Raw genomic sequence first — 12,656 nt, 5'->3', positions numbered from 1 at the left:
TGTGCTGCTCCAATGGTCTTGCTACATGTACCGCTGTCATCCAGAGGGTCATGAAGTTGGACACCATTCCTTGAGCACCTTTTTACATAAACAGTTTGGTTTCGACGAGGTGAATCAAGAAGGGTTTATGGGTTGCTCAGAAATGTTTTCGTCGCCAGGCCTGAATAACAATTATCAGAAAGGACACGCAGTTCCCGCTTCGATTTTCTTGCGCAGCGTGGAAGTCAAGTCTGCTGTCTTGAATTTCTCCTCCTCATATCGAGTAAGAACAAGTCCAGAAAGATTAAGTGAAACGTAGCCTCACGCGACGCTATTTGACCTCATCTGCGGCAATTTGTATCTCCCACGCTAGGAACAGGGACGCTGTACGATCAACAGTGGTATCTGTGTGTTACAGAATCTCAACATGCGCATCACCGCGACCTCGCCCGTGCGAAAAAAAAAGTGCCTTCGACAGAAAATGCAAAGTGCCCTTCAAAATTGCAAAGTAAACTGAGACTTCATCAAACGGTGCGTCTTTGCTCTCGTCCCTTTACATGGACGTACCGTTTCTTCTAGAAATGCAGCTTTATACAAACAAAAATGTTGACTTGGAGTCTTTGGCTATCATTTTCTTACAACGCTTCCTTCCAACAACCCTCTCCAGCTTGAACATATCAAATTCATCGTAGAGGGCAAACGTCTGCACTTGCCTACCGCTGTCTGCTGCCTCCCCTGTCATGTTGACGATCTCAGGGTAGTAGTGCTCATTTTCCGGGAGGCCATACCACACGACCGTGTCCGCCCCGCGCAGCCAGTGCCTCCAAAAAAAGTGGAATCGCTCCGTCATAACCACGAGCCCAGCGCTTCGATCGTGCAGCTTGCCGCGCGCTCGAGATATGTCCGACCCCTTGGAGTATTCGCACATGCTCGCAAAACGAAAGTTCTCGTCCTCGTCTGCGATTTCGACCAGCTTGTTGCGTACGCGGACATAGTCGAAATAATCTGGTATTATGAGCAAAACCTGCGCATCCAGCAGGCACCGCACTACTGGCAAAGTGTTGGCACAGAAGAACGAAAACCGTTTGTCCGCCCGAAAAGCCGGCGACTCAACGTTCGGTACCTTGAAAAACGTTTGGCGCATGCTCACGATTACGTTGACCATAGAACCAAGAACTTCGGGAGGTTCAACCAGCTGCACTCTTCCAACGTGGTTGGAACAGCCACGCATCAACGAAACAAACTCTGACTTGCGGTACCGCGAAAGCATGATGGTTTGCCTAAACCGCTGCATCAGCCCATCTAGACACCACGCTCGCACACGTGAAAAGTCTGTATCCATCGTATTCGATGGCATTTTGTTGACCATGTCGACGGCATTGCGTAGGGTGTCCCACTTTTGCATTGAAAGCACATCCGCTCCATCGACGACGCATATCTCGACAGAACTGAGAAAACCCTCATCTGCGTCATCCTGCTTTGGTTCCTGACGCGCCGCCTCAAACCCTGTCTTCCATTCTGTATCTTCGTTCTCTTCCTTCTTCTTCGAGAGCCGGTCGTGCGCCGTCTTCCCATTCACCTTTTCAGCAATGCCCCTCCTCAGTCCCAACGGTGACGCGATGATAATATCGCTAGCGTTGAAGTCCGCGTACAGCTTGATGGACTTCCTGGAAAAAGAAATACCAAGCTTAAAGTCATCTTCGGTATTCCCCCTAAAGAGTCGGCGATGATCAGCTGGTTTCCTTCTTCTCTTCGCTAATCCTCTCCCCGCATCGAGAATATCGCCTTCCTCCTCCAACTTAATCTCCCCCTCATCCTCCGGTGCAAACTCCGCTTCGAATCGCTCGCGGTTCTGCACATTCGGCCCCAGTTCCACCGCGAGCGCCACAATCGTCTTCACTACCTCATATGCGATATTCTTCATCGGCAACAGTATGAGCACCCTTGCGAGACTAAAACCCTGATCCTTGGCACGATCGATCGCCTCGGGCTCCTTCTTCACGGCGGCGTCATTCCGGAAGACCCTAGCCCTTGCCCTTAGAACATGCGTCACACAATGCACGACATAGAGCTTCCGCACGATGTCTTCTTGCCGATCGTCAAGCCGTCGACACAAAAACACATCCATGTACTCTCGCATGGAAGCCACAAATGCGCGCTCCAACTCTTGCAGACGAGCTCCTCCCATCCCAGCCGCGTCCCACTTCGCATAGACCGAGGGCTGCATCCCCAGCGCGCGCTCGGAAACAGCGGCAAGCCCCGTCGTGAGAAGCGTCTCCAGCGCGGCGCGGCGCGAGGGGGCCGCCGCGGCGGACACGCGACCAACGAGGGGGAAGAGCCCGATCGGTGTGAGCTTTTCGCCGGCGCTAAGTTCAGGTGGCGGAGCCTCGAGCCCGAAGTGGGAGTTTTCGCGCGCGGCGGCGGCGAGGTTCTCCTGCTGGAGCGACAAGGTCGGCGCGCTTTCGGCCTCCGCTACGGCGCGTTCGTCAACGGGCAGTGAGCTGGAGGTTGAAGGGCGCACGTCCTCCGCACGCTTCGCATGGCGCTGCTTCACCGCGCCCGGCCGAACGCCACTCACCTGCCTATCCGAGCGCGTTTCGGCAAAGAGCGGGTGGGCGAGGTCGTCGACGAGGGCAACGTATCCCCTCGCGCATCTCTCCAAGTACTTTCCTCTCCACCCCCCTTCCTCATCGTCCTCTTCAAAATCGACCTTTTTCTCACCGCGTGCGACGACCTCTCTGCTCTTTATTCCCAATGCCGCGCGGGTGCGGTGCAGATGGCGCGCCTCTGCATGCTCGAGGCGGCGGTGGAGCTTCTCGACGGCGGCTTGTTTGTGCTCTGCGACACGGACGAGGGTTTGCTTGCGGGCTGTGCGGGGACGCTTTCGGATGTTTCCTTGACTAGAGTTGCGGCGCTTGCTGCCCATAATGAAGATTTCGTGAAAAAGAAAAGTAGGGTGGCTTATGCTGCGGCTGTAAGGGCACCACAGAGTAGCCCTAAATCACACTCATATTAAAGTGTGACCCGGGCCTCCTACGGCGGGGTCCGGGTTCATCGTTCCCCTATCTCCTCGCACCTTAGCGGCGACGGCGATGAAAGTTGAACCCGGTCGACTACAAGAACGTAGAAATTTGGGAAGCATTTCACACGTGTACACATGTTACGACTACACGTGGATCTAGGGGCCAGGGGGCAAGCGATTTGCTTCATGTGTATGAGGCTAACTCTTTTTGCAAATATATATACAAAAAACCACGAATTTATAAATGCATGTTGGACACCATTTCTTTAACGTAAAGTTTACTTGACCTCGGCGATACCATCTTGCCGAACATCGGGATAGCAGTCTCGAATCCACTGAAAGACAACGAATGTAAGGCAGTTTCCTGCACAGGAAGTCGACTGCAGGGGTTTTAAACGTTTTTTTTGGTTTCAAAGATTTCAAAACGCAACGTTTCAAGGTTGCTCAGAAAAGCTTCTTTGCCAGGCATTTCGGAAACGACGGGAAAGGGCATGCTGTTCTCACTAAAGTCTATCCTTCTGCATAGCAGAATTTAGGACGGTGGCAGGGGTATTTCTTTCTTCCTCGTATCGAGTGAGCACAAGTCCAGAAAATACAAGTTAAAGGGTAGCCTCATATTGGTTATTTTACCTCGCAGGGGGTCAAAACCATCTAAACACAAGATGTGGCAAGGACGGATGTATTGCGTACTTTTGAAACATTAGTCGAGTTCTTGAAGTTGTCTGGTAGATGGGTGGTTCTAGATGTAAACGTTTACCGTACAACTTTGTGCCGGGAGGTCGGAGAAGCGATGCCGAGAACGATATTGCCAGCACTCCACAACCCATGGAGGTCTTGGGATCGATGCCTCTTTATTCTTTTGAACCTCAGGGCTTTGAGGCTTTATGTAGGGATTTGACTACCGGAAAACTACAGAAATCGCTAGACAGTTCCTCTCTTCTAGAATGCATGCACCATCATGGTGCATCAAATAATGTCAAATGCAAGAGAGGGACAGCTGACACTTCCCACAAGGTACTGTGTCACAGTACCACAGTCCTCCCTCTCAAAGACTCTGTAAGGAGTTTCGGGCTCGCTGAACCTTAGCTTTGTGCGCAAAGGTCTTTAGAAATTGTTCCACCATATCTGGGATATCTTCATGCATGCACTGCAGAGAGTCCCAATTAGGTTCCTCGTGTGCGAATCCTTTCCATTTAATGCGAACCTCGTATCTCTTCTCCCTGAAATTGTAGCGCAGATCCAAGAGCTTGAGTGCGACATTGTAGTGAATGTCATTATGGTCGATAGTATCGAGTAATTCCTGAGTCACATTAAGTTGTGAATCGGCGTAGAACTTCAATCTATTGGCATGGACAAGCGCGATCCTTTCATTGACCAAATCCTGGCACTCATAGACCCATTCAGATACAGCAAGGATAATTTTTTGCGGTCCTAACCACTGGAGTTGAAGCTTTCTTCCATCTTGTGCTATGCGCTTGGCCACTAAGACGAAGTCGCCAACAGAGAAGTTTGCGTGTTGCACATTGGTCTTTCGATTGTGTGCGTTGATGGAGGCCTCTCTGCGTTTGGTCCTTCGGGCGGCCACGTCTTGATGCAAGGATTCCAACGATTCAAGAAGAGCGTCAGTACGTATGCACCGTAAAAGCTTGATTGAATCGAGAGACTTGGGCTTTGAGTGTGTTGGGGGAACGATAAGGCTGAGAGGGTTGTCCGGTGGTAAACCAGAGAACACTGTAATAGGCGCACGGTGACCAAGACTCGCCACCTTCGCGTGGTTCAAAACGGATTGAATGATCGGAAAAATGTACGGCCATTCTTTTTCTTGCATACGGAATTCTGAAAGAAGGGCACGGCAAGTTCGAAGGACTTCGCGGGAAACTCTTTCTACTGTTCCATTTGCTTGAGGTGTGTTGGGTGTGGTAAAGTGATGGTGGGCATGAAGCGCGCGATTAACCTTATCCATAAGGATAGTTTTGAAATGGCTACCTCTATCAGAGATCCATACTGGCGAGACACCGAAGGCTGCAAACCAGTTAAGCAGAGCGTTGACAGCTGACTCAGCGTCTGGTTTTGTAGCGAGTTGTAACGACGTATACATCGAGGCGTCATCCTTGATGATTAAAGCGTATTTGTGCGCAGTCACACTGTCCCCCATATACAAGAAGTCAAAATGAATGATCTCGTTGGGCTTATCGGAATGAAGTGCATGGCCATACGGGCGAGGGACACGTTTCCCTGCGACTATCGCGACACAATGCAGACACGAACGACAGAAGGATGAGATGTCCGCATACATGGTGTTCCAAAAATAATGTTCTTTGATAGAACTGTGTGTACTTTCAAACGCCCGATGACCAGCACGACCGCAGTGACCAATGACGCAGATACGCAGTTGTAAATGGGTGCAGGTAGCCGAAATGAAGATGGAACCGTCTCGAGTCTTAAGTAAACCACCACTCAAGGTCAAACTAAAATCGGATTTGTCTTCATCCGTAATTGCCTGTTGTGCGGCAAAAATGTCGGCCGTGGACGGCCATGTGAAATCTGGGTCGTAATCGGGGGCAAAGGGAGCTTGGAAGAGTGCAGCAATGCGCAGATGTTGGACTTCCACCGCTTGGTTACGAGTGTTTTCTGGCTTCGATCCCCAGCGTGACAAAAGATCAGCCCAGCAGTTGTCTTCTCCGGATATATGTATGATGGTGTAGCTGAAATTAGCTAGAGTCATACCCCAACGTTGTATCTTGCCCAAGTTGGCTTTTGTCATCCGTGCTGCACAGTATTCGGGGTCGAACATGAAAACAAGATTGCTGTGATCAGTGAACAGATGAAAACCTTGTGGGCGCATGAGGAGGTAGTCGAGGCGCTCGACGCTAAAAATGATTGCTGCCGCTTTCTTTTCGGGTGTAGACCAGCGCGAGCTGGCGTCTTTAAAAGAACCAGAAAGGAAAGCGAGCGGAGAGTGTTTTTGTTCTGCCACCGGTAGGTCCAACTCGCACGGCGCGATCTGCGTTAGTACACCGGACCAATGCTTGTCGCTGGCATCGGTGAATAAACATAACAGTTTCGAAGCGTCTGGGTGAGCGAGAGTGACGGAATGCGCAAGAGCGTCCTTGGCGTTGCTAAAAGCTCGGGAATGTACCTCAGCCCATCCGACGTCTCCCAGCTTGATCTTAGAGGCATGCCGCTTCGTCCGACCACCTGCCTTGTTATAAACGTTTTCCAAAAGTGCAATTGAAGGGGCCATCAAGGTCGTGAACTCTGGAATACCCGCGCGCATCCAGTTAGCGGCACAGGCGAATTGTTGCAGCTCATCACCTTTTTGTGGATGGGCATGTCTAGCAAAGCCTGTAGGCGAGCAGGGTCCATGCGTACCCCTGTGTCGCTGATTAACCGTCCACACCACTTAACTTCTCGCAGGAAAAGTTTGCATTTGGACGTATGTAGCTTGAGTCTTCGACTCTGACAGAGCTGGAAAAACTTTTTGAGAGTATCCAAAAGTTCAGTTGCGTCTTTGGCGTGAAAAAGCATGTCGTCGAGCCAAAGAAGTAGCTTGTCCGAGATATCATGGCAGATCAGTTGTACTGAACTTTGACAATAAGCCACAGTGTTTCTCTGCCCATGCATGACACGAGTAGGGGTGTATACGCCATCAGGCGTGATGAAACTTTGGCACTCCTGCGATTTCGCAGCGAGAGGCAGTTGCCAGTATCCTTGACACAAATCGATGGCAGCAAAACATGTCTTCCCGGCTAATCCAGAGATCACTGTTTCAAGGTCGGGCATGGGCCAGGCATGTGCCAGGGTAACTTTGTTGACAGGTCGCAAATCTGTAGTGAATCGGAATTGTTCCGGTCCGTGCTTGGGTACAATGAGAGGGGCGCATGCCCACGAGCTCTCACTGTTACGTCGGACAAGCCCCAATCGTTCCAATTCAGCAACTTTGTGGCAAAGAAAGGCTGCTTGGGGTGGCGCATATCGTCGTAGTTTCACACGCACGGGCTCTGCGTCAGGTTTGAGGCGGATGTTCATTGGTGGCACATCGACGGGTGGATCGGAACCAAGTTTGCCACGGAACACGTCGACGTATTGTTGGAGCATACCTTTCCAAGTTTCGGCATGGGTGGAAGATAGGCCGTTGTCGATGGCTTCGGTCAACATGCGGTCCAGATGTGGGGTTACATTCTGTTGAGCGTAGTCGCCTGCATCAATTATGTCCAGCTCGGGTGTCTCCTGTTCATTTTTTGTTTTGGCAGGCGCCACAGCACTTTCGTCCTCGCTGTCAGCCAGGAAGGTTGCTTGTGTAGTGACCTCTTTAGAAACTAAGCGAGACAGAGCTCCGGCATGTTGGTCTGATGCTGCTGCCATATTCGCGTCGGCGTGAAAGGAAATATGCGAGCAATCCACATCATTGTACTGACGGCGAACATGTACCAAGTGATCATCGATATTAAATCCAAGGGACTGTAGAAGTGGCCTCGACAGCAAAACCTCGTCCATAGGCTCCTTAAACACCATATATTCCACATTGCGTAGTCTGAAGGGTCCCTCCAATGTCTGAAGGGTAGTTGAAATACGAGCCTTCTGTTCCGCCGTGATTACAATCGGCTGATCTCCGCCTTTGACAGGTAGTTCCATGATGATAGGGGTTGCCAAGGGCAAGACCGAAACAAAAACATCCGAGAGGGCCAATTTGTTGAGGTGTGTCTCCGATAATGCAGCATAGTCGGAGCCATAATCACCATTGATAATGACGGGTATGGTATCGGCCAACTTGGCTTTGATACGACCGTCGCGGCGCTCAGCAAGGGTATGATTCTGTTCTGGTGTAATCGTACCAGAGACAGTGAGCTGTTTCAAGGCACCTGATGATTTGGGCTTGTTTCGTAAATTTTGCTCCAAAAGGCGCTTCTTGGTTTCTGGCGACGACTTCGGGCATTTGTTGATAAAATGTCTCTCGCCTGCACACGTATTTGTGTTCAAACACGACGGCGGGAGTTTTTTCTGGGGGTTAGTTGGGGAATGTGGATCCGTGTTTATGCCACTCGTAACGTTACGAAACGAAAACCGCGATTCAGGGTGAGGAAAGTCGCTCGGCACAACAGATGTCCCGTTGGAAGTTTTTCCCCGTTGTACGCGGCGATCAGTATGTCTCTGTGGCCCTTGTCTGCCCTTGTTATACTCGTTTCCGTTTTTATCGTAGTCAGAACGGTTGTAAGCAGATGAAGGATACTCTCTTTCATTGCATGGGACAAATTGTTCACAAGCCACTGCCATATCAACCACATATTTGTAAAAACCTTTCCACTCTTTCTTTAAAGACGACTTGTGCAAAGCCAGGTCGTTTTCAATTTTCCTCCGGAGCGTCGGGGTCGCAGCAAACTGCAGATATGGCGAACAGCTGCCTTGGGGTTGTCCGTCTTGATATTATCCAATTTCTTGCTACGCAAGAAAGTATTGTAGTCAGTGAAGAGGGAAATTATTCGTAACTTTGGATCAGTTTCAGCAGTTTTAATACGCACTGACTTGCGCACGAGAGAATCAAGCTCATCGACTGTAAAACTATCAAGCGTGTAGTTGTCTTGAGCAATTAACCATCTCTCAAGGGTTTCGTCCTTCAATTCAGCCCGCGTAGTGACGCCGGGGAAAGTTTCTAAGTCAATAAGTGATTCAAGCAAATCGAAATCGACAGAAGAGACCAACGAAACCGGTTTAAAATCACTTCCTTGTGACTCTGCCTCTGAAACGGGTAGAAGATAGCGCTCCCTCTCCCGCAAAAAATGTGAATCGTCTTTCGTCCAAGTTGTGTTAGTTCGGGATGTCGCTCCGGAATAAAAACCGGCGGCCCGACAGTAGAATGGTTTTTCAAACTCATGATCGTAACCTAAGGAGGCTTAGTGATCACTATTGCCAGCACTCCACAACCCGTGGAGGTCTTGGGATCGATGCCTCTTTATTCTTTTAAACCTCAGGGCTTTGAGGCTTTATGTAGGGATTTGACTACCGGAAAACTACAGAAATCGCTAGACAGTTCCTCTCTTCTAGAATGCATGCACCATCATGGTGCATCAAATAATGTCAAATGCAAGAGAGGGACAGCTGACACTTCCCACAAGGTACTGTGTCACAGTACCACACCGACCATAGGCGTCAATACTGCAACATACGGTACACAGGATATCAGGAGAAGGTGGGTTAGGGCACGTTCGCGCCGTTGGAGGCCAAGTAGTAAAGTATCATACGTACTCCAAGGTGTGGTGATCCACCAACTATTATGCGGTTTCACGAATTTGCGTTGGCATGAAGGATTTGTAGTATCAGGAGTACCTCCGGCATCCTTGAAGGGAGACAGCCGCGTCATCGCCAGCACTCTACCCTCAAGGTGGAGTCAATGTCACGCATACGTGATGAAAGTGACCCACAATACAGAGCTTCTGGTTGGCTGTATTGAACTGTAAGATTGGTGGATTTAAACCCTTGGGGACCGTTTAAGGCAGAATGGACTGAACTGGTCCCTTCTACCAAAGCAATGCAATGCAGCCCGAATGGGGACCATTGGTCCAGAGCTGTTGTCCAGGCGACCACGGGTCGCTCAATTACACCAGCCGGTCCGAAGCCTACCTCAAATATTTCAATGATAATTGGGCAATTTTGAGGGTTTTCGTCTGATGCAGTGGAACAGCGGAATTCCGGTGTACCAATAGAAAAGATCAGCTTTCTTCACTGCATCGTTCATATCTCCCGTTTATTTGACAACTTGTCTCCATATTACCAAACTTCAGCAGATATTTGACACACAAAAGCTCACTAGTCGCCATTAGTGATGTATGTGGAGAAATAAGTGACCAATAGTCACACCACGCGCAGTGATTACTTGATCCTCATTGAAAGGCACTCATTCTTGTCCATTATGCGGCCTATGCACACATTGTAGCATGATGCGTTCCCCTCCCTGTACCTCAAGTCCTGCTAGCGATTCTTGCTGTCAATTATTATCTCCCATCCTCTCTTTCCCCCTCTGCAGCTCCATCTTCTACTATGCATTACGTGCGAGACCATCGCAGTGCACCAAAATCCCTGGGATCCATGGACTACAATGAATCTGAGTATGTGTCATCACATGATGATGACGCAACCTGTGCCACAACATTCCGCACAAGCAAGTGCCAAAATTATATCTAATCAAGTTTCTGCTTTATTTAAATCAACCTGGAATAGCAAAGAAGCTGTTCTCATCGTCAAAGAAACATTAGAGCAAAATATTCATAACAGCGCAAGAGTATTGCATGAAATGTTTTCGGGAGAGTCTCACAACATTCACATGATCTCTCGTTCTGGTTGACTGCCAGACATCGTAAATGTTCGCAAGATTTCTTTCCTCGTGATTAAATGGCTACAAAACCTGTTACATATCCAGGTCATGAATGTTCTGTTTGTCTTCCTCGTTTTTCCCAAAAATACATGAGAATGACGCCGGTTTTCCACCAACTCAAACGAATCCTCGCGACTTGATCTATTTCAAGCCTATGACTGCAATCACACGTACTGCAAAGACTTTATGACGGCTCTTTTTATCTCGGCCAATGGTGGAGAGAAAACCCTGCGAAGTGAAAACTTAACCTCTAACGGGTCAATATCCTGTGTGCTGCGAGCCATTTCCTTGTGAAAGAAAACTTAATATCGAGAGTCTTCTCATGCGCAGTGGTAATATGCTGGTCTCTGAATGCATTGTGAACAGAAGAGATGGTTTTGCTGGTCATGTATCTGCATTTCGGTAAAGAGGATGGTAGTTCGTGTTCAGCTGTCCCACAGACATGATCAAAAATTGAAATACTTCAATGATCGTCTGATAAGGTGCAAATCGATATGCTTCGAATACAAAGTTCAAGTTCGCACACTCGCACACAAACAGTAGAAGAGTTTGAATGCCTTGAGGCCCGCACGCACGCAAGAACTAAGGCACACTCGTGGGGAAAGGTAAGCGAGGTTGAATAGGGCCGAGTGAACTCAGCCACGGATAGGGCAGATGTGCCTCTCGTGGAGAGTCTCGTGGACAGAGCTTTCAAAAAGTTCTAATTTTCGATAAACTTTGGCTAGTTCAGTTTGGCACAGGAATTATGGGTGAGATACTACTTTTCTGCCCGCCGTGGAAAATGAGATGCTGCAGGTAATTCTGGTTATCCCAACCCCTCCACCATCAAGAGATTGATCACTACCCTAATAGTGGCATCAAAGCGAAGCGTGCGGCGTCCTCGAGACTAACGAATCTCTCATGTTCCTACAGTGTATGCATTTTATTTCATATGCCACAGGTTCAGTTTATCAAATCTCACCCCCATCTTTATCGCCTTTCCCTATCCAGCCCGGAATCTTGGCGGGGCGGAGACTGTATCCACTTTTCCGGCGGAAAAAAATCATTGAACCACCTCTAGTCGGCGGTTTGGCTATTGCGTCTCCTTTGTCGGGAGTGACCATCACATAACCAGAACCATCTTTCCCGTCTCTACACCATTTGATGAAAAACTTGAAAGCTGGAACCTGAAAGAGATGTTCCGCGTCTCCGATGATGACAAGTAGGGTCTTCGCACGACTCAAAGCCACATTCAAGCGCTTGATATTCGCTACAAACCCAAAACTGCCATGATAATTGCTCCTGGTACATGAGAAAATCACGATATCCTTTTCTGCACCTTGCATGTAGTCGACTGTATCCACGATGAGACCCATGTTTTTAATCTTCTCAGGTCGCAATGTGTCCCTGGTGACTGCAACTTGGGCGTGGTGCGGGGCAAGTACAGCAATTCTCCCCTTAAGTCCTGTATTCCCATTGCTAGGAACACGACAGATCTCATTTTCTATCTCTCTTATAACACTCTCAACTTGCTTAGCCTGGAAGGTGTTGGAAATAACTCCGTTTCCCTTGTTGCCTTCCCTTCTGCTCGCAGAGGAGAAAGTGTCTAACAATGTCAATGGATAGTACCCAGTGCCATTTGCCCTTCTCTGGTTGTTGTTTGTCATGAACGCTTTCACAGAATGCCCGTCTCCGATCATGGACCGATAGAAAAACTTGCTATGCAGAAGGAAATTACAGAATGCATTCTATATTGGGTCATTAACAATGCACTGACATGCGATGGCCTTTGTACAATCTTTCGAATCGCGAACGAATCTGCTTTCTATAATCGAACGGCATCGATACGCACTGAGTTCGTATGTGCTCTTCTGTTGGAGACATCGCAGAAAACTGCTTAAAATCCCCAATATCCACATAATGGAGACGAGACAATCTGCTCTGTTTTCTTGCCACGCACATTGGAATGAGGGTTTCAGCTCCAAGGAGGGTGGATACTTCGTTATTTATGACGAAATCAATTTCTTGCTTAAGACTACGAAATGCTTGGCCTCCGGAGAGGACGTTTGTTGTCAACAAAACGATGCATTGGTCTGCTAGAGCCCTTCTTGCACGACTCGAGGGTTTTTTCTGGGAGACAATGCTTCATCAGATGCCTTGTGAAGTAACTCGTTGTCAAACACAAGGGCTTTTTCCTTCAAGGCATGCCTCTTCCAATCCTTTAAATCAGAGTTCGATCTTGCGACTCGAACGGCATGTATGATCATCTTAGTCCCCTCCAAATCTAAAATTCCAGCTTCAAGGGCT

General features: G+C 48.8%; 1 protein-coding gene across 1 annotated transcript; it reads right to left on the bottom strand.

Annotated features, from left to right (window-relative positions):
- Window positions 1-568: 568 nt before the first annotated feature.
- Window positions 569-2,905, bottom strand: CHC_T00005012001 (hypothetical protein). The gene has a single exon (XM_005716303.1). It carries the CDS (start codon window positions 2,903-2,905, stop codon window positions 569-571), a length of 2,337 nt encoding a protein of 778 aa, XP_005716360.1.
- Window positions 2,906-12,656: the final 9,751 nt, after the last annotated feature.

The sequence above is a fragment of the Chondrus crispus genome, genomic scaffold (genome assembly GCF_000350225.1).
Source record: "Chondrus crispus Stackhouse genomic scaffold, scaffold_262, whole genome shotgun sequence".
NCBI lineage: Eukaryota > Rhodophyta > Florideophyceae > Gigartinales > Gigartinaceae > Chondrus > Chondrus crispus.
Note: the sequence above shows the minus strand (reverse complement) of the source record. Positions and strands in the feature narration are given on the sequence as shown.